The sequence below is a fragment of the Cucurbita moschata genome, unplaced genomic scaffold (assembly GCF_002738365.1).
Source record: "Cucurbita moschata cultivar Rifu unplaced genomic scaffold, Cmos_1.0 Cmo_Scf00044, whole genome shotgun sequence".
Classification (NCBI taxonomy): Eukaryota; Viridiplantae; Streptophyta; class Magnoliopsida; order Cucurbitales; family Cucurbitaceae; genus Cucurbita; species Cucurbita moschata.
The window spans coordinates 1955561-1981836 of NW_019268560.1; the positions used below are offsets into that span (position 1 = coordinate 1955561).

Here is a 26276-nt window from a genome sequence, read left to right on the forward strand (position 1 = left end):
AAGTGTTAGGGTATGAACGGGGAACCTATATGTGTATGTGCATTTTGAACATTTGGCCAACTCCCAATTGTAACACTAATTCCCTAAGAACAACATTTGGCCTTTTACAAAAGTCATGTATAAAACCAACAATTTGCTTTTTGGGCAGGTGGAAAATATTATAAATTAATTAAATTAAATTGGTCGATCCCACGTGTTTTAAAACTTTGAAGGGAAGCTCGAAAGAGAACATTCAAAGAAGACGATATTTGCTAGCGTTGAGTTTGAGTGGTTACCAATCGTATTATAACAAGACACCGAACGATCTGCTATCGAGAACACTAGCTCTCAAATGAGTTGCTAGCGGTGGGTTTGAGCTGTTATGGTATCAAAACTAGATACTGGGCAGTGTGCTAGCGAGGACGCTAGCCCCTAAAAAAGTTACTAGCAATGAGCTTGAGCTGTTACAAATGGTATAGAATAAGACATCAATCGATGTATCAACGAGAACGTTGGACGTCTAACAAAGTTTCACTTTTGGAACGATGGTTTGGTAAACAAATTAAAAGTCGTAGCGCTGATTTAGCAACTTTTTCAACATTGATATCCCACAAATCAAAGTCTCTTCCAAACCCCAAAAGAAAGTTGATATTGTCATGCTTATAATGAATAAAAAAACAAAAGAATTATCAACTTTATTTAAATTATTAAATTTCTTTTTTTCTTTTGGTTCGGGATTCGAGTTCTCGATGTTGATGTGAACGAGCCATATGTAGTAGGATAAGATTAATTAAACGTCGAGTTTTTAATATAACTATAAATTAATGTAATTCTTAAATATAAAGCTTAAAAGACAAATTTTTATAATTTTATTAGGTAATATTGATTAAATTTAAAAGAAATTAAGTAAAAAAATGGCTACCAATTACTAACAGATTATTCAAATTAATTCTTAAATAAATATAATTATTAATTTGAAGTTTTAATTGATTAAGAAAAGGAAAAAAATTAATAAAAAAAAGGTGGAGAAATATATAATTTGTTATTTATTTAATTAAAAAAAGCTAAATTAACTATTAAAATGAAGCCTAATAATTATTAAAAAAGTGTGTAATATTTTCTAAATTAATTTCAAAATAATATTTTTTTAATCAATTTTTAAAACAATTAAATTCATATAATTGACTACAAATAAAGTGGTTGGTCAAAGAAATTACCCATTTGTATGAATAAACTGAGTGAGAAGAATATTTTAAACTATAAAAATTAAAAATAAATAAATAAATAAATAACAGAACGTGTCTTTCACTGAGGTTGACGGTGAAAAATAGCACTCTTTCTCTCTCCTACTTTCTTGACTGAAAAATTAATAAATATATATGGGAATTCCTTTATATAAAATAAAATATTCTAATAACTTTAAATTACAATTTAGTCCTTTAGTCCTTAAACTTGATATGTTTTATTTATCAAGTCCTTTAATTTAAAAAATTAAAATTAACAAATTTATTAGACATTAAAAAAAAATAATTATTTTGTGGAGTAAAAAGGTAATTTTTTTTTTTTTAATTTTGTGTCCAATAAATTCCTAACGTTAAAAAGTATCAAATATGTTAAAACCTATTAAACCTAAAATCTAAGGTTCAGGAGATCCCACATCGGCGGTAGAAAGGAACTAGTGCTAGCGGGGACGCTCAGACCCAAAGAACGATGGATTGTGAGATCCCACATCAGTTGGAGAGAGAAACGAGTGGCAGCAAGGACGCTCGGCTAGGGTGGATTGTGAGATCTCACATCAGTTGGAGAGAGGAACAAGGGGTAGGAAGGACGTTTGGCTCAAAGAATGGTGGATTGTGAGATCTCACGTCAGTTGGAGAGAGGAATGAGTGTCAACGAAAACGCTCGACCCTAAAAAACGATGGATTGTAAGATCCCACATCGATTGGAGAGAGAAACGAGTGTCAACGAGTAAACTGGGTCTCAAATAAGGGTGAATTGCGAGAGCCCACATCGGTTGGAGAGAGAGGAATGAGTGCTAGCAAAGACGCTCGGCCCCAAAGAATGGTGAATTGTGAGATCTCACATCGGTTGGAGAGACAAACAAGTGTCAGCGAGGACGCTAGGTCCCAAACAAGGGTGAATTGTGAGATTCCACATCAATTGGAGAGAAGAACGAGTGCTAGCAAGGATGCTCAGCCCCAAATAAGGGCGGATTGTGAGATCCCACCTTGGTTGGAGAGAGAAACAAGTGTCAGTACGGACATTGGGCCCCAAAGAAAGGTGGATGGTGAGATCTCACGTTGAAGAGTGGAACAAATCATTCTTTATAAGCGTGTGGAAACCTCTCCTTAACAAACGTGTTTCAAAAACCTTGAAAGAAAATCCAAATAAAACAATATCGGCTAGTAGTGAGCTTAGGCTATTACAATATATGTCAATAACCGCTCAGTTATCAACAAAACAACGTTCTTTTAAGACAAATTGATTTTTAAATTTGCATGACGCTTGGCTTAGCTCATATACACGTTAACCAAACCAACATATTGTCACTCAAAACAGCTATATATATATATCAGTTCTTAAGCCATCATCTCAAACTTCATAGCTTTATCATAAGCAAAACAGCAAGCCATGGTGCACTCAGGCTCTTCCATGTTCCTTCTTCTTGCCTCTCTGCTCTCCCTTTCACTTTCAAGCTCAGCTTCAATGGAGCAAAGCTTTGTGCAATGTTTGGCTATGAACTCCCAACAAACCATCCCTCCCTTCTCTGTTTGTGCTCAAAACAATGCTTCATTCTTCACTCTCCTTCAATCAACAGCACAAAACCTCAGATACTTAGATCCATCACTTCCAAAGCCTGAATTTATCTTCACTCCATTACATGACACTCATGTCCAAGCAGCCGTAATTTGCTCGAACAAGCTTCGGATACATCTCCGAGTGCGTAGCGGCGGCCATGACTACGAGGGTCTTTCTTATGCTTCCGAAATCGGAACTCCATTCGTCGTTCTAGACCTCGCGAAACTCCGGTCGGTCCAAGTGAATATCCAAGATAACACTGCATGGGTTCAGGCTGGTGCAACGGTTGGTGAAGTTTACTATAGAATCTCAGAGAAAAGTAATGTCCATGGCTTCCCTGCTGGCCTTTGCACTAGCTTAGGCATTGGTGGACACATAACAGGAGGTGCATATGGCTCCATGATGCGAAAATATGGCCTTGCTGCTGATAACGTCGTCGATGCTCGGATCGTCGACGTTAACGGTAGAATTCTCGATCGATCGACGATGGGAGAGGACTATTTTTGGGCCATTAGAGGTGGTGCTGGAGGCAGCTTTGGGATTATTCTTTGGTGGAAGTTGCAGCTGGTTCCTGTTCCTGAAACTGTGACAGTTTTCACTGTTCCAAAGATCTTGGAGCAAGGTGCCACTCAAATCCTCTACAAATGGCAGCAAATTGCAGACAAGTTAGATGAAGATTTGTTCATTAGAGTCATAATCCAAGCAACCATTGATAAACCCACCAAGAAAAGAACCATTTCAACAGCTTACAATGCTCTTTTTCTTGGTGATTCCAAAACACTCCTCCAAGTTATGGAGAAAAGCTTCCCTGAATTGGGTTTAACACCAAAAGATTGCATTGAAACGAGCTGGATCAAATCAGTTCTTTACATAGCAGGAGAATCCATTAAAACACCTCCTGAAGTTCTTCTACAAGGAAAGCCACAATTCAAGAACTATTTCAAAGCAAAATCAGATTTTGTTCAAATCCCAATTCCAGAAACTGGGCTGGAAGGTCTGTGGAAAAGATTGCTGGTTGAAGACAGCCCTCTTATGATCTTGAACCCTTATGGAGGAATGATGAGCAAGATCTCAGAGAGTGAAATCCCATTCCCACATCGGAAAGGGAACTTATTCAAGATTCAGTATTTAAGCTTATGGCAGGGTGGAAACAGACATGCTGCAAAACACATTGAATGGATCAGAGAGCTTTATAACTACATGGCTCCATATGTTTCCAAGGCTCCAAGAGCTGCTTATGTGAACTATAGAGATCTTGATTTGGGTATGAACATGAAGAACAACATGAGCTTGGCTGAGGCCAGTGAGTGGGGGAGTAAGTATTTCAAGGACAACTTCAACAGGCTTGTGGAGATTAAGACAAAAGTTGATCCTGATAACTTTTTCTGGCATGAACAGAGCATTCCTTCCTTGGGAAGAACTAAAAAGATCCAAAAGAAGGGGTTCTAACTAAAAAAATCCGATGTGGGATTGAGTTTTTAGTGTTCTAAGAGATTGAATAATGGTTTTTCACCTTTTTTTGAGGAGTTTTCTTTCTTTTGTGGTTACTTTTCTTATATAAAGAGTGGATTGAGAATATTAGAGTGGTGGGTTTAGAAAGGGCCGATGTGGGATACTACTTTTAATATTGATAGCAAAAGAATAGGCTTTTTTATCGCATCTGAAACGTCTCCAAGTGCGTGCGCGTACATTTCCCTATCAATGTCCTTGACCTCACCTCAAGGGTTAGGCACTCTGGTCATTCTGAGTATTTCATCAGCCAGGCACCCGACTATTTTGATTCTTGAACTGCTCTTTCTCCTGTAAAGCTGTTCCTTTTCCTTTTCTATTGAACAGTAGTAAACTCGTTCTAAGAGTAATGGAAGCCATGAACATCAAAAGTTATATAAATTCATCTCATTTTGTAGTGCATCCCAAATTATATGAAACAATACGAAGTGAATAGACATGCCATGATTGTGTTAGAATTAATCTCGACGCGTTTTCAAAATACATGAATTAAATTTAATTAAACACATGAATAGTTGGCTACATGAATCGCTAAGTATATTGATGAATGTTCATATAAATTGTCTACTCATCTTCTCGTCTTTTAAGCTGTGTTGTGAGTGTCTACTACGTTTCGAACAAGTGTTAGAATTCGAACGCTTTAATATGCGTATTTTGAATGCTTGTTTTCCTTTCCCCACCTTTGTCGGCCTTTATCATATTGCTGCACTACCCTCGTCTGCCCATAACTCCACTACTATAGATCTAAAATGATCTGAACAAAAGTCCAAACGTAATGGAAAATATTAAGATATGGAACAAAAAGAATGCAGATGTAAAGGTAATGGAAAACAACCAAAAAGATGAAGACAATGTGAAGGAAGAGAGTTAGGTAGAACAGGATGTGACCAGAAAAAAACTATAAAAGGTTCATGAAAAGTTGACCTTATCGATGGAAGCACGGTTGGTGAATCGAAAGAAGAAGAAATAGCGAGCAAGAGCCAACGTAGAACTCCAAAACATACACTTCTTTTGGGCATCAAAATAAGTCAATGGCTAGTTTTTGGTTGAAGAAACGAAATATAACTAAGTTATATCCTTATTGTCGAAAGTCTTACGACTAGCATGAGACGAATTAGGTCAAAAATTATGATACAATCTAGACGTTCACATCCTCTTGTTCCTTGACAGAAGCCATGCTCGAGTACAAGACACCTTTGTTATAAAAATCGAGCGAAAATTCTAGAAAATGCACATATAGTTGAGAGGATGAAAGTGGAAGCTACTAGGGTAATTTACAAAACTTGCTTCAGATAATGTACTCAGTAAAACAGTACATAAAACTGTACTTATCCTCCCTCTTTAAAAGTGTGAACGAAAAATAGACTATAGGCTAAAGATATGCACAAATCCTCAATTTCCTAAATATCTACAGGTGACTCTTCAAAAATTGGTTGTGATAACTCTTACTTGTCCACGCCTCACAAAGGAAAGCAAATCTCAGCTTACATTGCAAGCAGCAACTTGTAAGATGTTGCATGACAACTCCTTCTGTTTTGGGCTTAATAAAGAAAACCACGTCTTTATTAAGTTGACCTCGGCATATTGATTCGGAGAGGCTCGATAGCGCACTTTATCTTGAACGATTGTTTCGAAATCGAAAGGGAGAAGGCCTAACAAGGAAGAAACAGTGGCAATTTGAACAGGGAGACCAGATTTAATGGTAGTGTCCAGGCAAAGAAATGATGATAGATTAGATCTTAAGATTTTAACTCCTCCATCATCAAAGCCTCCAGCAACCACGCCAAATCTGCAATTAAAAATTGGCAAATTGGATAGCTGGTCAAAAATAAAATTTACATTTCAATGATGATACTATTTGTGCATTTCCTCTATAGTACGGTTGTGCATCAACATGTCGGTACATTTCAGGTAGCAAAAGAAGAAAAAAAAACAGAAGTAACCAAGACAACACAAAGTTCCATATCAATAAGCTATGCATAAATGAGATAAAGATTCTATGTCAGGTTATAAGCTTCCATTGGCTGCACAAGTTTCATTTGTAACATGTATTTACTATTTAGAACAAGATTTATTAGCACTACACGTGAGAAAAGAATTTGTATTTCCAGAGAGTTGCACTGTTTTACCTCCCAAGTTGACCAAGAAGAATCACAATTGCAAAACCCTTCTTAACTGATGACTTCAATAATTCCATCAGCTGAGGGATAATGTTAGCGAATGTCCAATTCCAGCCCTGTAATTGAAAAACAAACCAGAAGCAGTCTCATTTCCGGATCTCAAGATAAGCGTCATATTCAGATCTCTCAAGATTAAATATCAACTATCACATAATGAAATGGACATTTACATGAATTGCAGTGAAAGGGAAAGTAAAGGATATTATTTCAGGGAAAGTAATCCACTTCAAGACTTGAAGGATATTATTTCAAGGTTACTACCATTGCAAGTAAACATTAGATGGAATCTTGACGATTATAAACTGAAATAATAGCATGCATGTGACAAATTGGAAGTTTCTTGGGTATTCAATCACTCGTTGAAGAATAACTTAAGCTTACATGCAGGTGGACATGGGTCCAGTAAAACCTACAATCATCCATATGAACTTTTTGTTCCTTTTTATAGATACTGAGCATTCATCAAAAACAAAAAATTAAATAATACAAAATGAGCAAACAAAAACAGCACCCCAAAATGAAGCCAAAACAAACCAAAAGACCTAATCAAGATTATAAACACACACACACACACACAAACAACTCCACAACGACAGCATAATTGCAAAAAATAAAAGGAAAAGAAACAAACAGACATCTTGGCATTAAACTTGGCATAAGCCAACACCCTCTTCCCACGACCTCTCTAACCCCCTAAAAATTCACTCATTCATCGCTAGCCAAACAAAAAGGTAAAAAGGTATAAATGATGACAGATAGATTCCATTCTACATCTATATGAAAGTTGTTAGAGCATCTCTATAGGCTATTTGGTTAGAACAAAAAAAATAATAGAATATATCATGACAAAATCACTTTCTCAATACACTCGACCAGATTCCATCATATCCAAAGTGAATTGCTGAACCAAGAGGTCAGTCCTTAAACCATTGACAGACTAATGTAAGCGAGAGAAAAAGGTGAGGACCAGTACCATGTACCATGCTAGCAGTTCAACCAATGAGATGGCATCGGTAACATCACACAATGTTGGATTGAAGAGAAATCGTGGTTCATCATCAGACACCTTGAACTTCTTTAAACAACAAGATGCATCACAGTCCAAATACACTGACGGATGGACCTCTTTACCACTTGAATTTTTACATGGAATCTGGTTAGCTAAATTCCTCTTGAACAAGGATTCCAGATTTAATGAACTAGTTGAATTTTCTAAATCTTCATCCATAATTTCATTTGATATATTCTTCTGAAGTAATCGCAATAGAAACGACACAACCATGGGCATAGGCATGCCTTCCTCTGAAAAAGGGCAATTAGCACATTGAACAAACTCTGCTCTGCAATTTCTTTTGAGTGGGGTGAAAGTAGCATCATTTGAAGAACCGACTGTCTCAAGGTGCGTGATTATTGATTTCAAGACAGCCCTCAGATTAGAGTACACTTCCAAACTGAAAAACTGATCTCCACCAATATGTGCAAAAATATGAAGAATTGTTAACATCAACGAAGACTCATACCTGCAGCTTCTTAAAATCCTGTATGATATCTCCCAAAGAATACCAGTACGATGAACAGCTTTAGAAATTGACGCTAGGATGGAACTTCCCGCAATCAAATAGTCTGTTGATGCTGGTGTAAGTGACAATGTTCTATTTACACTATCAATAGGGATATTGACCCTCAAAACACCTTGCGTCAATGTCTCAAAAGAGGCATCAGTAAATGACAGGACTCGTCCGTCTATTAGGAAGTCTTCCATAAGGGCAAGTAACGCATCCAAACAGAGCAATTTAGTAAACAAGCTTCTTATTGCCACATCAAGCATTGCTGCCAACAGGGAAAAGGGAAAAGAAGACAAAGAAATAGGGTAAATATCATTGATATGAAACCACAAAAAAACATATAAAGCAAATTCATCAATAAATAAATTACTGAGAGAGAAAATAGTAAACCTTCACATATGTGCCCTGAAAAAGAATCCAAGCAGGTATGGCAGTTCAGAAAGTTCCCATATTTATGCACAGCAACAACGGTGAAGTTGAGCAGCAACAAGGAAAAGAATACACAAGTCTTCTCCCTGAAAGTTCATTACTAGACAATAAATTCTCTTATAGAAAAAGCTACTTATGAAAATTTAAGGATCTCTCTTATTTTTTGGGGAGGAGGGATCATGAAATAGAAAAACATTTTGTTAAAACCAATAATTATTTGTATTTGCCCTGGTACAGAAAACAGAAATGTAAAATATGTAACTTGCAAAGCAAATGAAACACTTACTTTGGTACAAGTTCATGCTCCATGTTAAGGGAAGCCAAAATCTCTTGCACCATCCACTCTTTTTGAGTAATTATAGAGCTCCTCTTTACACAAGCCCTAGTTGCTGAAAATATTTTTAAGATGCTGTGACAGTCTTTTGAATTAGAGAAAAGAACACAAAAATCAGGGTTAGAGTTGCCCAGGGTTCCAGATTTAATTTCCGATGCTCCCACCTCTTCACAACCAGAAAGAGAAACATTTGTCCCAGGCATCCCTACAATGACCCCAACCTGATCAAGACAGTTATTTCCTGCCTGTACAACATCAAAAAGATCATTCTCTTGTCTCCCTTGTATTAAACACGGATCTAGTTGGCATTTACTGCTATGTATATCTGCTAACAAGTCAAAGTCGCAGGACTGGGTATAATTGGACTTAATCTCAACATCGATGACATTGTAGCTGTGTGTTTTTGGCTGACCTTCTCTTTCATCTGGCAATTCTTTATGGAGTTCATCTACTAGAGGCTCAAATTCATTCGAAGCAGATGTTTCAGCGCCAGAAATATAAATATTTGGAAGCGAAGGAGACAGCGGCATTTCAATTGCTCTCCTGTAGCATTCCTCATCAGCAGCACTATCCAAATCTAGCAATTTCATATAGTCCACATTTGCTATATTACCAAAAGTTTCCAAGCTTTGAAGTTCACTTATGACATGAGTATTAAGTTCCTCAACACATGGCTGACAATTGTCCATAAGCTTGCTGACAGGTTGAGAAGGTTTAATACCAATACTTTTAGGCGCACAAACTTCAGTGTCAACTTTGTTCAACTTCATCTCACTATTATCAAGTAAATGTTGCACCTTTAATTTCTTCTGGCACAAAGCCTTTCTTTTCTTCCGAATTTTCTTATCAGCACAAGAATCTTGAAGCACATTCGATATTACATGTTCACTCTTATCTAAGGCCTTCTCTGTAGGGCTGTTTAAAGCATGCAAAAGAGACAACTTCTCTTCAATCTGAGAATGCATTTTCTTACTTTCATGATATAAATAATCAATGGATTCAACAGTTTCAATGGTTCTTTTTCTCTTTCCTTGTTTTTCATTAGCTCTTCCAACACTGTTTTTAATATGACTTCTGACACTATTTCCTGCCATCATGGCAAGGTTTTCATTGCTTTTCATCTTACTAACTTCACTAGATAAGTTGGATATTCTTGGTTGCATGTTGAAGTTCTCTCCAGCCAACTTTGTTGCTGTCAAACGAAGGCCAGCCTTTTCCTGTGAGCCGACCAACTGACCATCAGAAAAAGATGCAGTACTGGAATTGACTGCACAACTTTGTAACATTTTTCTGTTAGAGTCTCCAGGAAAGGACTCCAACCTAGATTCAATACCTGATAAAGATGTGATATGATTCCCTACAGACGAAGGAAGCAATGGAGCACCATGATGTGGGGTGGCCTGCCTAAAATTATCAGGCATCCAGGCTTGGAATGCCTCTATAGCACGTAGATTCTTCTTTGAGTACGAACTTTGCAATTTCTCAGCATTCATTGTCTGTGAACCATTCAACAAAGAAGAGTTCAGTCAAAAGTAGGTAGAGAATAGTAAGTAACAACAACCCTTGAAGAGTAGAGTCCCCCTTCAAAAATCCCCCTATTCAGCAAGATAATCATGAAATAGCAACATATTTATATGCTAATAAGATTCGATGTTTGTTATTTAATTACCACGGATTAAGCAAATAGGTTGAATAGAAGATGACTATAGCAACTCAATTAAAACTGAATATGCAATCATAAACAAGTTTCTTCCACATCTATCGATCAAGACAAACAAGTTTCTTCCACATCTATCGATCAAGACAAAGGTGAAAGGAAATAAAGAAAGCAAGTGAGAATGTGAAAGAATATCAATATCCACGCGCTTCTCAGAAGTTAGGAAGTAAACGAAAAAAGGAAAAAAATATCTTTAAGATCATTAATAATATGAAAAAGGTAGATATTTTCTTTTTAGATCAGTTCCATGTGAAGTATAGCAAAACTGTGAATCTAAAGTCAATGCGATTAGCATCTTATTCTTAACTGGCAAGGCTAGCAGAGTTACCAGAAAACTGATGATGTGTAGTTTCAACTGTTATCAATAACCAGCCTACACCAATAGGGGAGAAAAGTGGGTAGACCAATCCAACAGAGAAATGACAATAATGTGATGCCATTGTGCCTTTAGAAGTAAGTAAAAATATAACAATCAATATGGCCAATACTGTAGGTACAAAATTAAAGAAAAGGTAACAAACAAGTAATTAAAAAGGAAAATCAACCTTTTCCGAGTCATCATTATCCTTAGTGCCAGTAGAGGAAAATTTATGCAGGTCGTCCAAGTGATTTGACAGCTGGACAAATTCTAGCTTAAAACGACCCAGTTCTTGTTGAATAACGGAACGATGATTTTTTTCCAAGTTAGCCACTTGTCTAGCATGTTTTAGTCGCGTCTTCTCAAACTTTAACTTTTTTTTCAAAAGCTTCATTTCTGCACGTTCGGAACTCATAGCATGTTCAAAAGAAACAGCAGATGCATCAGCCAATTTCCTAGAAGACTTGAATTCACGCAAGTTCTTTTGCAATTCCTCAATTTTCCTGTTCTTTTCTTCTAATTCAAGAGACAATTTATCAGCACGGCATTGTTCATCCATGGCCTTCCTGCGATAAATCTCTAAATGGTTTTTCAGTTCTGATGCTTTCATCATGTTGGAATTCACTGTCTTCTCCTTCATAATCGCCAGATCTTCATCCATCTTATAATTTATGTTAACTTCCTTAGCCTTAACACACTCAAAAGCCAACTTCAATTCATTTTCATTTCTCTGTATCATTTCCAACCAGGGTTTATCATTCTTTTTCACATCCTTACTATTAGTTCTCTTGACGGGTTGACCACAACAAGATTCAATAAATTTTTTCAAGGTCTTAAGTTCTTTGACCTGCTTCCGCAATTTCTTAATCTTGCATGTCTTTCTTTCCAATTGCTGAAATAAGTTTTCGGCCCTAGATTTTTCTTCCCCAACCTGCTTCACGGTTACTTCAGTTTGCATCCTTGAAGCCTGTGCTTTAGACATTTCAGAATCTGCACGCTTTTTCTCTTTGAAAGTCCTTTGCTTTTCTATCTCTAGATCTTTCATTACCTCAGTTAGTTTAGAAGTTTCGCTAGCCAACTTTAACTTTGTTTCTTCATATTCTTTTTCTAACATCCCTAGTTGTTGTCTGCATTCATTAACCTTATCCATTTCAGTTTTGTGCAACTTCTTCAAGTCACTAGCCTTACTCCTTTCAATTTTCATAGTTTTCAAAGCTTGAGCAGCTTCCTCCTTCCTCGCTTCAGCATTTTTCCTTTCAGCATCTGTCCTTCTCTTCTCTGTCTCTAGAAGTTCTTTTAGTTGGCTAATTTTCTTCTTACCCTCAGCAACAAGAACATTAAGATGATCTACTTCTCCACGAACATTAACTGCCTCTACATCATTTTGTCTCAATGAAGAAATTTGAGATTTGAGGTCCGAAATTTCCCTCTCTAAAGAGACTCTTATAGCAGATTCTTTGTCTTTGCTCTCTCTCTCAATAGAAGCTCGAGCCTTCTCCTTTTCATATCCTACACCCATTAATTATCAACATTAGAAGTAGAAGAAGAAATGAAATAACATCAACAATGTATAGCCTTTCTTTTAAAATCCACATGCTCAACAGCTAAACAAAAAGAACTTATCTCCGTTCTTAGGGCAAGGCGCAAGGTGACAAACCAAATTGATGCATATTTCGAGAAGAATAACTCTTTCATTGTATAAAGCTTGAAAACAAATCTACGTCTTAAGTAAAACCACTAAAAACAAAAGAAATAAAGGCAAGGAATTACACACTTAGTGTCCTTCGTCTGTTAATAAACAATTAAGAAAAATGAATCACAGGGAAGAAAAAAAAATTAGACCTGATTGGATGATAAAAATCTACTCCAGTTAGCACAACTTAGAGAAAGATACACAAATTTCTTGTGTTGGTTAACGTTTGTTTGATTGTTTCAACTAGCGATATGTCACATCTCCATTTTAGTGTTGCCAGAACAACCACAAATTCTACCATAAACAAATATCCTTTCTGCAATACCCAGACCCAGCCTGCTAAAAGAAATCTCATTCTAACAACATATAAAAGCGGGCAGAGGAAACTCATCATGGTTGGGTTTCTACCCTCTTTAAGATTAAGATTCTCCGCCTGAATCTTCCTGATTTGTTCCTCAAGGAGCTTGACTGCCTGACGTAGAGCAATTCTCTTCTCTTCAAGCTTTGTGTACATATCTTTCCACTGCACCCATAACAGCCACAACGAAATGAAGTGAAATACAATCAACAAAGCACAAAAAAGCAAAAGAGAAAGAAGAAGAAAGAAAGAAAGTCTTACCACTTTACAGCAGGAATTAGACGATTCAGGCTTGGATACAACATCCCCAACCATTGCCAAATGTCCGTAAAAGAAAAAGGGTAAATTAAGAACAATTGAATTGCTACACTCAAACTCTTACAAACCCATAAGCTAAAATTTTTCGAGGAAGTTCTGAAGAATAGCAATATCACAGCTTCAATCAGTAGCATTAGTTCAGTAATCACCCACTCGTTAGTACTGAGTGCAATGAAATCCTATAAAACAAGTTCTTCACACATGGTAGTTTCAAGTTTTTGAATAAAACTTTAGTTGAGGAAGTACTGCCATCAACTTTCTCCTCTCCAGCGCAACATTCTCCACTCCATCTCAGATCATCTACGCAGAAGGCATGGTAGTCGGTTAAAAATTGTTCTCTGCAGTTATAAATAAAGCAAGCAAAATTGAACAACAAATTTGCATTAGCTTCTAGGAAAATAGAGTGGCTAAAGAGATTTAAGATAGTTATGTTGTTGTGTAACAGGATTTTTTGACCTTATGAAAGTTCTATTTTGCCCTATTTTTCCGCTTTCAAGTAAAAACCCTCATTCTGTTCAAAAACTGGATTTTTTCATTTCACTCTCCCATCTCGCTAGTTTCAATCAAGTATCCTCTCGTCAATAGGTAAGGTTTTACATTGTTGTATATTTTAGGTTTTCTTACTTTCATTCCATAGTTGAATTAGATTAGGTTCTATTTTACTTACATTTTTGTTATATTTTACTTGTATTTTTGTTATATTTCGAGTGCTCTTTTTCTTTCTTGTCTATACATAAGGTTTTACATTTTTATTATAGATTTTGGGTTAGATTAGGTTCTCTTTTACTTACATTTTGGTAATGTTGAGGCCAGCTCAAACACTCAGGCCAGGGCGAACAACTTCAATCAAGCTCAACCTTGTCTTACTCTATGATAAGTTCCTTCAGACACAACACCACATCTCCTTTTTGTCGCCACTCACTCTAAGGCAATTAAGAAGCTTTTCGTCTTAGAGTGTGCCTTGCAGTTTGAAAACAATGCTCTCATCTCTATGCAGTTTGATTTGCAATATTAATATTTTTTTTTTTTTGTGCAATATCTTTTCTTACAACGTTTTACAATGGCTAACATAATGGCTTCCTTTTTCTCACCACAAAATGCAAGAAAATTCCACCAATTAATTTTACAGTGTTAGAATCTTGTTCAAACCTTTCTCGCTGTGAGAAAGTGCAAAATAAAAAAATAATAAATAAATAAATAAAAAACATATCTTAATTTTAAGTGGCTGGAATTTTTGGATTAGGAATTAGACCACCTTAAAACTAGTTGCTGTATCTTTACTCGTAGCAACACCTTGAAGTCAATACAAAACCACTCCCCGTAAAATATCCTACAAATCTTATGGACACAAAGTTTCAAAACAAATATGCCCAACCTTGCTTAAAACATAAAGATTAATGAAAAATATCCTACAAATCTCATAGACACAAAGTTTTAAACAAATATATCTAACATAAATGTCAAAAAATTGACCACAAACAATAATGAATTTTGCTATATGAAGAAGTTTGTTTCCATAAAAAAGGGGGAAAGACACTAGCAAGTCACTACCAATCAACGATGATTCAAAAAGAAACTGCTTCACAAGAACCACCTAACGGGACTTCAAAATTGACCACTTTAAACAACGATTAATGTGTCCTGGTAATCCAAAATGGATGTGGAGAGATGAAGCAAAGGACCAACGAGATGTTCAGAGGCATTCAATAACAATGAGACATTCCAAATGACTTCAAATAAAGCAAGAAAGATCAAAAGAAATGTATATCTATATGCAAGAAAATTTTCTATTTTACATTCTGTTTTTTTCTAGCAGCTTCTCATAAGGCCAAAATCTATTTAACCATCAAAAAAACAAGTTCAAAGGCACTTAATAACAAATGATGTGTTTGAAATGACTTCAAATAAAGTAAGAAAGATCAAAAGAACAAAGAAAAAACAAGGCAAAATCCCATTTTACATTCTGCTTTTCTTTTTTTCTTTTTCTTCTTTTTTTTCTTTTTTTCCTCACAACCTCAAGTTAGACCAAAATCTATCTACTAACCATCAAAACAGAAGTTCAAAGGCAATAAAAAACAATGAAATGTTTCAAATAACACAATACAAAGCAAGAAAGATCAAACGAAATAAAAGGATCAAGACAAATCCTCATTGTACAATTTTTTTTTTCCTCACTTTTCACAAGGCAAAAATTTAGCTACTAACAATAACATAAATAAATAAATAAATAAAACAGGTTCAAAGGTTCAAATGACTTCCATTAAAGCACAGAAGATGAAAAGAAAAAAAAAATGCAAGGCAAATCCCATTTTACATATTCTTTTCTCGCTCCCTCCAGCTTTAGAGAGTTCCTCAGCCAAAGATGCATTTATACCAAAAAAGTTACAGAAATGGAGAAGGTAGAGGGATCGGATTACATGTACATTCATATTTCAGTCTACATATTGTGAAATACGAAGATTAAATTATACTTGCTTTTGCAGATATCAAAATATGCAAAGAGCATGTAGATCTAGAACTTAGTCTACACACGACAATTTGTTAGCAAATTCTAACTTGCCGGAAAATGGAGGGAGACAAATTTTCACTCGCATCTAAAAACAGCTACTAAAAATTTGATCCCGAAATTTCGCTCAAACACAGATAGTAATAACACACAGTAAGCCACTAATGCTTCCTTAGTTTATATAAGTTCTGTTCCTAAAGGTTCGACAAAAACAGACTAGCAATAGTAGTATCCTACAGAAGCATTCCAAATTTATTGATTATTTAAGAATTAGTGACAAAGAATATAAGCATCATATCAATCTTTTACCTAATCTCGGTGCATTGCTTCTCTGCAAATGTTTAAAGCCGCTTAATGTACTCACCATCAGTTTCCCCTTTCCTCTGCTCTAGTTCTGCTGGCACCACAGCCACCTTGCTCTTCCATTCTCACCATGCATAAGGATCAATGTCGTCTCTGGTACTCGCCGTTTTCTGAAGTTCCCGTCACCGTCGCCGTCGCCCGGTAATCAGGAGCGGTCATCGTGGCCACGGTTTCAGCATTGGTAGAGTAAGCCGTGGGCCGAGAGTGGAGAAAGAAGACATGGAAATCAGGGTTTCTCTTCAGGGATAAAATAGTAATTTCATAGTATAAACCCCGTTCAGAAATTGGATTTCAATTTAATTTTATAATATATCGGAAATAAAATTTTATTTATTATACATTAAAAATATAGTATAATTATTATTTTATTGTGTAATATAGCTAGTAATATATTATATTATGTATTTTTTTTTTTTTACAAAAAAAAAAAAATTGTATTCATAACATGAAAAATATATTTTTAAAGTCATTGCTTTTTTTACATATAATTATACCTTTTAAATTTTTTTAATTCAAAATCTAAATACACAAAAATAAAAAAAATGTAATTTTTCGGAATTTTTACTTGTTGATAGCGTGCATTTGTACTCATTTACACACATTTCAATCAGCAATCTTCATTCCCGTGTTCGGTGGAATAGCTCTCTATGGCTTCTTCGATTAGCAAGCATAGACCCGGATGCTTTCTAGTCATGTTTGACATTTTAGTAATAATACTTTTCCTTCATAGTAATTAATGTACTATCCACAATGTTCGAGGCCAAAACGATCAACCGACACTAATGCAAACCAACAAGCCAATTGTCAATATCGATTTTAGCCTAAAACGACGTCGATCAACCGACGTACACCTCCTTTGTTCAATACATTTCATTATTCGTAAGATACCTAAAACAAAATAAATTTTTTCAACGACCGTTATAATAGCATATTAAGCGTTTTGATCGACTTATACACATCTCACAACCAAGAGTCAAACCGATCGACTTTTTCATAGCAAAGAACACATAAAAATTACCATAGGAAAACTATACTATATATTAGAACATATTGATCCATGTTACACAGAGCTATCATGGCAGGATAGAATACAATCCAAGGCACTGGAAAGATGAGACTCGGCAGTTTCGCACCATCCCGACGACAACGCCACACGACATGAACAGAGAGTTAAGCAGTAAATAGGCACAAGAACAAAGAATAATTTTGAGAAAGAGTTAAGAGTAAGTTGCAGTCATAAGCTATATTTACTGATAAACTAAGACCTGCAGAAGTGGATCATCTTGTTTTCTCAGCTACTTTTGAAGGTGGAGGAAATGTTCCAAACACTCTGTCCCATAGTGATGAAGTAATTCCAAAGCCTAGAGTTTGGATCCTGAAGTGATGGCTCAAGTGGTATTTCTGTACAACAAATCAAGCCATTTTTGCAGATTATTGTAGGGTTATTTCCAAATGTGCGTATACGTGTTACTCGTATAAATACCGATATAACATTTATTGTCATACAAAAACTACATATAGAAGAGTGCGTGTGAGATCCCACATCAGCTGGAGAGGGGAACGAAGCATTACGTATAAGGGTGTGGACATCTCTTCTTGGCAGACGCGATTTTGAGGGGAAGCCCAGATGGGAAAGCTCAAAGAGGACAATATCTGCTAGTGGTAGGCTTGGGCGGTTACAAATGGTATCAGAGCGAGACACAGGGCAGTGTGTAGCAAGGACGCTGGGCCTCCAAGGGGGTGGATTGTGAGATCCTACATCAGTTGGAGAGGGGAACGAAGCATTCTGTATAAGGGTGTGGAGACCTCTCCCTAGCAGACGCATTTTCAAACTTTGAGGGGAAGCTCAAAGAGGACAATATCTACTGACGGTGGGTTTGGGCTGTTACAAATGGTATCAGAGTCAGATACTGAGCACTGTGCCAGTAAGAACACTGCGCCCCTACAGGGGCGGATTGTGAGATTCCACATTAGTTGGAGAAAGGAACAAAGCATTCCGTATAAGGGTGTGGAAACCTCTCCCTGACAGACACGTTTTAAAACTTTGAGGGAAAGCCTAAAAGGGAAAGTCGAAAGAGGACAATATCCACTAGCGGTGGGCTTGGGCTGTTACAGTGCGAGTTTAATTGTCCTAGCCAATTGGATTTGACTTTTAAACGTGAAAACTGAAAGTAATTTGGATGAATCGAAAGGTGGTTGGTTGGCTTTTGAGGAATCGGGCGCCAATGATAGAGAGTTTTCACATCGGATTATCATGTGATGCAGATTCTATAACCACATTCCATCACCGATCACATTCCACATCCCACTTCAAACTTTTCGATACCACGGGAGGACTCCTCTACTCTATTTTGAGAAAGGTATTCTCATATAACGCGTTCTCATATAAAAGCACGCGTAATTCCCAGACGACGATAAAATTTTACGTATAGCGTAAGCAAACTCCATACTAACCTTAAGGTTTCGTGCCATTTGTCCAGATGGCTGCCCGTGATGAAGGTAGTGATGGGTAACATCATACATCACATAGCCCAGCAACCCACCTCCAACCAAAGCAGGTGTGGTAGATGGGGTAGCAAAAAGCTTGATCAAATTCCAGAACTGGCAAGTCATGAGCAAATAATTAGGATCACAACGAAAGAAACTTGCCAAACCGCGTAAATTTCGACAAGGAAACGCTGAACAATGAACATTGCAAACATAATCTCATTTAACATACTGAAGAACAATTGAAAGAAATCGACATACTGGAAAGAGAAGAATAGCCGTTGCAGCAGGAGGGAAAACGAGTCGTAAGCTATCCATAGGGTGTTTGTGGTGGCAACCATGAAGAAGATAGTGTATGGTGTTTCCCCTAATCATCCAGTTCCAAAATGGTTTGAAAACGAAAACGAAAACAAAAAAGAATGTTCGAAGAACACGAAAAATTTATGTCTGCAAGCATTTCTAGGCAGTGTTTCGGTTACTAACCAATAGCTCGAGGTCTTGATATGGAAAAGAAACCGATGAAGAGTGTATTCGAGTAATGTCCATACAAAAATTCCAAATACCACCATCAAAGATAATTCTGAAGGAGTATGGCCCATCCTGTAAGACATTGATATGAACCAGCAAACGACCGGTAGCCAAATGGTAGGAATCGCCCACCACGCCGTGCGAGTCAAGAACTGTTTTGTTAAAAAGAAACTTTATTAATCATCTAGACTTAATCTCGACGAGTTCTTGAATTTGAAGATCTTCAATACCTCCCAGAAATCGCTCTTGAAAAATCGAGGCCCTTCTTTGCTGACGATGGGCTGATGAACCCATTCCTGATAATCTTCCCCAAGATGGCCTACCTGAGAAAGATAATTGGAGAAAGTTTGCACACCATTTTACACAACCAGACAAGTTAAGAAACATCTATGACACAGAAAGTTTCATTGTCAATTCTATCAAAATTCTGAACCAGATTGATTCAAAAGGTCTTTTTTGTTCGAGTGTAACGTTACCTGGAATACGAGCGGCTTATTCAAATCGACGGTGAATCCATGAGCGACCATCTTGGTGTGGATTTAGCAGCAGATAATAGATACGATTAAATGGAGTAGCTGAAACTGAGACATTGTACAATTTAATATCACTGAAGAACAGCAGTCTGATAATGTCTATTCTATTACATCCATGTTGTTGTTGTTCTTCGTATTTGAGTATCAAAAGCCACAGTCTCAGTTTCTTGCCTTTGTCTTTTCAAATTTCAATCAAGAAAGGGGAAAAAGAACACAATTAAGCCAAGAAAACGAAAACCCACATCAATCCAGCAGGGGAAATCTCAGGTTTTCCCAGAATTCAAACATAAATCTGAAGAACTTCCACATGAACTCCATTCTCCAACACCAAAATCCACTCAAAATGAAAACGAAAAACAAGAAGATTCTAAAGCGCCACCCCACAAACAAATCAAAATCGAAAGAAGAAAACATCCCTCGAACCAATGATCTACAAACAAGAACAAGAACAAGAACAACAAGAACAGCCATACGGAGCTAAGAGAAGCAGACAAAACAAAAAAAACTTGAGAAAACATTCACAAACCGGAAAATGGAAATGTGGGTTCGGCAGAAGGGGCGGCGGCGATGTTCCTAGCTAGTGAAAACCACCGCGACGGTGGCCACCGCGGAAGGAATGTGAGGGAGTCTACTCCGTTTCTTTTTTTTTTTTTTTTTTTTGGAATGAGTAGCGGTGTGTGATGGGACGGCCCAAAAAGGAGCAGAAAAGTTACCTTAATAGGGGAAGAGATCTGGACCGTCCGTTGGAACAAGAATCCGACGAAAACGGCCAGCTGATTTGCGTCGTGGAATCTGAGGATGCCAGTCTGTTATCATTAGCACACACCTCTAGGACTTAACACCCATCCTCAAATATCCTTCTGCTCTGCAAATGGTACCAATTTAGCTCTGTAAACGTCGCCGTTCGTATCCCGGTGACCGGAAACTGTTGACCTCATTGGAGAGATATCTTTAGGTACGAAATTACCTTCCAAATCGATGGTTTGAACCAAATTAGGCACTTCTTCAACAGACCTATCCACACGCCGTTGCAGAAAGAAACCTCCCTACCTTTTGATTCTGCGTTGGATAAATTAGGAGAAGCCAGCTCGACGGAACGACGACGAGCAGCAACAGGAAGCCATCAAATTCGGCGATGTCTTCAGCGACCTGGCTGCGAACCCCGACGTACCTCGAGATTCGTATGATGACAGTGCGAACCCCGACGCACCGGAAGCCTCCGCCTGTGGAATTTCCGGTAAAATCGTGTCTGATGGCGTCGTGTCTGCCAGGTCAACGATTTCCGGTTGCTGGAGTAAAAATCAGGAACACAAACGGCAAGGTAACGATATTTTTAACGGAGTGATTAAATTGTTACGATTTCTAAAGTTGTTTTTTGAAAGTTTACACCGTAAGATGACGGTTATCAATATATAAAATAATGAATTTAAGTTTTTTTTGTACTTTAAAATATTTACGTGTTTGAAATTTAATATTGAAATTTCGCAGTCCTCTCTTTTTAAAAAAATAATTTTTATTCTCCTTTTAATTCTAAAAATGAAAAAGCTTTTATCTCATGTTTCCATTAAAAAAGCTCTTTTTTTCCAAAAAAATATGTTGAATATTATTATATTCATTAAACTTTTAAAAAAATTCAATAATAACATTTAAAAAATCTAAAAAAATACCTTTTTAAACAATGTTAATTAACTTTATTTAGTATTTCATTAAACTTTTAAAACTTTAAAAAATATATATATATTATTTAGTTTCCAAAAATTACTTTAATACTCGTACTGTTAAACTATTTTTTACCCTTAAAATTTCATAAACATTTTTTTAAAATGGTATTAATGGTAAATATATTTTTAAACTTAGAAAGTTATTAATGAAATACTATTAAAAATTTAATGATTACTATTTTTAAACAAAAATATTAACTATTTTCATTAAAAATAAATAAGTAACTGATTAGGTTAAGAATATTATTTTAGTTTGTGGAAGATGGGAGATATTTTTTTACGACACCAACATAAAATCTATGCTCCTAATCTCAACACAAAGTTAAAGACGATGGGTGAAAAGGGTATCATCCAAAGATAGAGCATTTGATCGAGAAGTGAGTACTAAAAACTGTTTGTAATTTTGGAGATTTTGGTACAAAAAACCCAGTTGAATTTTTCAAATTCCATGGGGGAATCATTTCCATTTTGAACTAAACTATTTTGGGCTAACAAACACCAACATTTGTGTTTCAGAAGAGATGAAAGATGAGGATGTTGTTTCTTACCACATTTTTCTAGCAATTGATCTTCAATGGCGGATTCAGAGACCTTCTCCATTTGTGTATCAGAAGAGATGAAAGATGAGGATGTTCTTTCTTACCACATTTTTCTAGCAATTGGGGTCTTCAATGGCGGATTCAGAGACCTTCTCCATCTGTGTATCAGAAGAGATGAAAGATGAGGACGTTCTTTCTTACCACAGTTTCTAGCAATTGGTCTTCAATGGCGGATTCATAGACATTCTCCATATAAATTCCTTCAATTTGATCATGAAACAGCATGCGGTCGTCAGCACCACCGCCAGAAACCGGCCTCCGAACAGCCCAGCAAGAACAACCAGAACCAGAATTAGGTAACTTAATCTTCCTTTCTTTTTTATTCCCTGAATTTCACACGACTCTCTGACTTCCATTGCCTGCCATTGCTCATCGAAATCAGGAGGTTTTCTGCTATCTTGATCCTCTTCGCAAAAAATGGTTCGGATTTCTAGATCGCGTTCTTGTTCTTGTTCTTGTTCTTCTTCTAGGTTTTCATCGTCTTCTTTATTTACCTGTTCTTCAATCGACGCCTTGTCCAATCTGTCATTTCTGAACTCCTTCTCCTCTGTGTTGTTCTTCTTCTCGATCGCTTGCTTAACTGATTTCTTTCGTACGAGTTTCCTAAACATACTCCGGTTGCGTTTTCCTCGCGTTCCACGTTCATTTTCGCACACTTGAACTTCCAATCGATCTTTGTTTTCCTTCTCATCTCCAAGAAAACCGAGACGGCTCTTTTCATCTTCAATTCCCCTAGGTGTTTCACAGGCATCGACCTCCGGTTCCACGAGTCGGATTTCTTCGATTGAGGAACTGAACTCCGGTGAGTCAATCGATTCGTTCGGAAAAGCATCGAGCGAAACTTTCGGAACGGAATCTCCTCCGTAATTTCTCGACTCTTGAATCACTAGATCATCCTTTCCAATCCAGAGATGCTTCAATACCTTTCGAATCAAGGATCTCAGAGCAGTCTCGCCATGAGTGCACGGTTTCAAGAAGCGAACCGAACGCTTACCGACAAATTCCAGAAGCAAAAGTAGAAAAGCAGAGAGAGTAGTTCCAACCACAAGCTTCTTGGCACTCAGTGCCAAAACCACAACCGCAACCACAAACATTTTCAACACAAACAAAACGACGCCGTTCCTGCCCGCCGCATCGCCACCGACAACGCACGTCTCAGTCCGATTCCGCACCAATTCACATCCACGATCGCGACATTCTCGCGGTTCATCCAAGACTTTCAAATCCTCCATTTCTAGGTTTTCGCGCTGGACGCAACCGCCTCCAGCGTCAGAACAATCGATTTCCGGAGGATGCGATTGAGAAGACGGTTGAACGATTGAGTCGCTAAATTCATTCTTCGATCTCTTATCCTTCGACTTCCTTCTCGCCGACGGCTTCCTCAATCGATCACGATGCTTGACGAATAGATCAACAAGAGAGGTCGGAAATCCAGTCTCCACAACAAGCGAACCACCACGCTTCGGCGACTGAAGATCAGCAACGATTTGAGAGATCCGAGAACTCCTTGTGGATTTCCATGGAAGAAGCGGCATGATTCAACAACAAAAACCTGAAAATTGGAATTCCGTCTAGAGGAATTGCAATTCAACGACGAATCGGCGAGAAATCGATAAAGAAATTCCAAAACAGTAGAGCAAGAAACGGCAAGAAGAACAGCGACTGCAAAGAATTCAAGAAATTGTCTTTACCGAATTACTGACAATAAGGAAAATTTGGACTTTTCTTTCAAATGGAGAATCATCGGTATCCATATCTAATATTTTGGCACCACGGTGTCCATTATATTTATTTCTTTTATTAAAAAATATTTTCATTTCCATATTTAAAAAATTTATTTAACATAACCGACTTAAGATCAACAAAAAAATATATGGAAATTTATTTATTTTATCGAATTTAAAAAGAAAATTACACGAAAACATTCCCAAATTTAATATATAATATAATTTTCTTTTTATTTTTTTTAATATATACATGTTTATCCTAAACTTTAATAATTAATAATTCATAATTCATTTTAAATTATAATAAAAGTAAAATTCACTTTATACTCAATAAATTATTATTTTCGAACAATCTAGAAATGAAAAGGCTACCTATATTTTAAAAGGCTACAAAAATATAATTAATTAAAGTAAAAACATTTTTAAAAAATAGCGGAGTAGGTATCAATAGTTTTAAATTTTAATTATTTTTACAACTTAGACCTTTCATTATTTTTTTAAAAATTGTAAGTGAAATATTGAAAATTGTATTGAAATAAATACGTAAAATAAATATATCATTATAGAGTTTCTATTATTGCTGAAAAAATATATAAATTTATATGGTGTATTATTATTATTATTATTATTATTATTATATAAGGTAAATGAAGGATTTGACCAGTTGTGCTTATAGGATTATTAATAGTCAAAATTATTTGAGCTATATTTACAAATTTGATTCGTACATAATTTATATGTTTATTAAATTTTATTTAATTTATGTATTTATTTAATTCATGTTGATTAAGTTATTTTTGTTGGAGGATGATCTTCAAGCCAAATTTCATTATCGTAGTTGTACTGCACGTTAGAATCTTGTCTAAGATGTGATGTGAAATAAAAAATTACGAATGAATTTTTGTCTGTATTTGTGAAAGATCTTGTCAACAATTAATTGTGTCTCGTTAACATAAATGTGTTGTCCTAAGAGCAAGTTTCGTAGACTGGAAGAACCCACTTAGGCACGAAGAGGATACAGACTTGCATCATTTACGATATTAATTCTCTTATTAAAAAATTAGTTCATAAGTTTTTAAAATTAAAATTTTAGTTTATATAGTTTCGAATTTTTTTAAAATTGAGAAATCTATTAAATACAATTTAATTCAAATTAATTGAATAAATTTAATTAGACATAAAATTGTGATTTATATTGTTCCTATTTATCCCTAAAATGTCGTAAATAATTATTTTATTTACAGTTTGATTTTTTTTATGCGAAAATTCAAAGATTATTAGTATACTATTAAATAAAAGGTGATTATCGTAAAATAATATTATGTTTGAATCTTAATCGAAATGGTCTATACCATATGGATAAAGTTGAGTGTCTTATTTTAATAACACTATTGATACAATGAATCGGCATAAGATTGAATCATGAAATATTTAATTTAATTAATATATATATATATATATGACATGACGATCACATGTGACTCGATTTTAATCACAAGTGAGTGATAAGCTCTTGTTTTAAGAGACGTGTCTTTTGCTTTATTATGACTTATGTTGTTGAATTGATATGGCTACCATTTTTTTGAGACCCGACAAGACAGTGAGTTAGGAACATAAATTCACAACATGCAATATACTTCTTCGTATATTGGATAAATAGACAAGTGGTTCAAGTGTTGATACCGTGACTTGAACAATGGGGTCCACTTTCTCGTCGAGAATTAATTTATAATTGCTCATAAATAAATTATTCATTAGTGTTGGTGATACTTGACGGTGACCCGTTTGTAACTACAACCAACTTGTTTGTACTCGTTTGTAATTAGTACATTCATGACAAAACTTGTTTTATAATGTATTGGAATACAACTCTAGGATTATATTAGATTAATATATAGTTAATGAATAAAAATTAATTAATTAATTTTTAACGTGAGATCTTGTAATTTCTCGATTTTTGAAATTTTGGATAATTTAGTTGAAAAAAATTGAAATATTTAATTAATATTTATTATATTATATATTAAATATATTTATTATTTTTTATTAAGTATTAAAACCATCTTTATGTTTTTAAACTAACATAAACACCTTGGGTCGGGTCGTATTACAAAAATTAGGGTGTACATGGTCCGAGTTGAGTCGGGTTGGGAGATTTTTTTGACCCATCCCAAAAGTTCGGGTGGGTTGGATTGGTAACCCAACCCAACTCAGGTTGGTTGTCAATTTTTTTTTTTAATAATTATTCGGATACAATCTTATATAAAATATATTAAAAGTTCACCCACAAACTCAATTCAATTTATAATTATTAACAACAATAAATAATAAATGTAATAAAAAAACTTGTAACATATTAACAGTTGAACGTTGTTATAAAATTAAAAACAACGACATTTTTTTTAGAATCGGTTAAAGTAACACAAATTTAAGGATAGATCATGAAATTAAATAAATAATAAAAATGATTTTTAATATAAAAAAATTAAAAAATAAAATTACGCGTGAATATTTTCAAATTGCCCAAAAAAAAATTCTTAATATATTTTGCTCACGAATCCGAAACAGATTTC

General features: G+C 35.7%; 4 protein-coding genes and 1 long non-coding RNA gene across 12 annotated transcripts; 2 read left to right on the forward strand and 3 right to left on the reverse strand.

Annotated features, from left to right (window-relative positions):
* Positions 1-2485: 2485 nt before the first annotated feature.
* Positions 2486-4417, forward strand: LOC111433979 (berberine bridge enzyme-like 13). Its single transcript, XM_023071260.1, has one exon. The coding sequence runs from the start codon at positions 2611-2613 to the stop codon at positions 4225-4227; it is 1617 nt and encodes a 538-aa protein (XP_022927028.1). The 5' UTR covers positions 2486-2610; the 3' UTR covers positions 4228-4417.
* A 1049-nt stretch (positions 4418-5466) lies between these two features.
* LOC111433978 (myosin heavy chain, non-muscle-like) lies at positions 5467-16343 on the reverse strand. 5 transcript variants are annotated; one of them, XM_023071257.1, is made up of 9 exons: positions 16110-16343; positions 13183-13539; positions 12972-13086; positions 11058-12379; positions 8748-10291; positions 8423-8547; positions 7441-8297; positions 6417-6523; positions 5467-6076 (listed from the first exon to the last, which is right to left on the reverse strand). In XM_023071257.1, the coding sequence occupies exons 2-9, from the start codon at positions 13234-13236 to the stop codon at positions 5767-5769; spliced, it is 4434 nt and encodes a 1477-aa protein (XP_022927025.1). In that variant the 5' UTR covers positions 13237-13539; positions 16110-16343; the 3' UTR covers positions 5467-5766. The 5 variants fall into 5 exon arrangements, with proteins under 5 accessions (XP_022927025.1, XP_022927027.1, XP_022927023.1 ...); XM_023071259.1 differs by having other exon boundaries at positions 13183-13577; XM_023071255.1 differs by having other exon boundaries at positions 16055-16343.
* A 779-nt stretch (positions 16344-17122) lies between these two features.
* On the reverse strand, positions 17123-22126 carry LOC111433982 (dihydroceramide fatty acyl 2-hydroxylase FAH1-like). Of its 4 annotated transcripts, none has more exons than XM_023071262.1 (8): positions 21926-22126; positions 20370-20945; positions 19600-19666; positions 19354-19446; positions 19079-19275; positions 18857-18962; positions 18563-18709; positions 17123-17509 (listed from the first exon to the last, which is right to left on the reverse strand). In XM_023071262.1, exons 3-8 carry the CDS (start codon positions 19648-19650, stop codon positions 17387-17389), a joined length of 717 nt encoding a protein of 238 aa, XP_022927030.1. In that variant the 5' UTR covers positions 19651-19666; positions 20370-20945; positions 21926-22126; the 3' UTR covers positions 17123-17386. The 4 variants fall into 4 exon arrangements, with proteins under 4 accessions (XP_022927030.1, XP_022927031.1, XP_022927033.1 ...); XM_023071263.1 differs by having other exon boundaries at positions 19600-19704; XM_023071265.1 differs by lacking the exons at positions 20370-20945; positions 21926-22126 and adding an exon at positions 20183-20357.
* On the forward strand, positions 20842-22060 carry LOC111433983. Its single transcript, XR_002708889.1, has 2 exons — positions 20842-20977; positions 21894-22060. It is a non-coding gene; the product is annotated as an uncharacterized LOC111433983 (long non-coding RNA).
* Positions 21725-23781, reverse strand: LOC111433981. The gene is made up of 2 exons (XM_023071261.1): positions 22160-23781; positions 21725-22065 (listed from the first exon to the last, which is right to left on the reverse strand). Exons 1-2 carry the CDS (start codon positions 23509-23511, stop codon positions 22017-22019), a joined length of 1401 nt encoding a protein of 466 aa, XP_022927029.1. The 5' UTR covers positions 23512-23781; the 3' UTR covers positions 21725-22016.
* Between the last annotated feature and the right edge of the window lie 2495 nt (positions 23782-26276).

Coding starts and splice junctions, on each gene's coding strand:
- LOC111433979 (XM_023071260.1), top strand. CDS start 2,611: ATGGTGCACTCAGGCTCTTCCATGTTCCTTCTTCTTGCCTCTCTGCTC.
- LOC111433978 (XM_023071257.1), bottom strand. CDS start 13,236: ATGGTTGGGGATGTTGTATCCAAGCCTGAATCGTCTAATTCCTGCTGT. Junction 13,087..13,182: donor CTAATTCCTGCTGTAAAGTG/GTAAGACTTTCT, acceptor TTATGGGTGCAG/TGGAAAGATATGTACACAAA. Junction 12,380..12,971: donor GAATCTTAATCTTAAAGAGG/GTAGAAACCCAA, acceptor TAATGGGTGTAG/GATATGAAAAGGAGAAGGCT.
- LOC111433982 (XM_023071262.1), bottom strand. CDS start 19,650: ATGGTCGCTCATGGATTCACCGTCGATTTGAATAAGCCGCTCGTATTC. Junction 19,276..19,353: donor TCAAGAGCGATTTCTGGGAG/GTATTGAAGATC, acceptor TTAACAAAACAG/TTCTTGACTCGCACGGCGTG. Junction 17,510..18,562: donor AAATGGCACGAAACCTTAAG/GTTAGTATGGAG, acceptor TTTGTTGTACAG/AAATACCACTTGAGCCATCA.
- LOC111433981 (XM_023071261.1), bottom strand. CDS start 23,511: ATGCCGCTTCTTCCATGGAAATCCACAAGGAGTTCTCGGATCTCTCAA. Junction 22,066..22,159: donor AAGGAATTTATATGGAGAAT/GTCTATGAATCC, acceptor CAGATGGAGAAG/GTCTCTGAATCCGCCATTGA.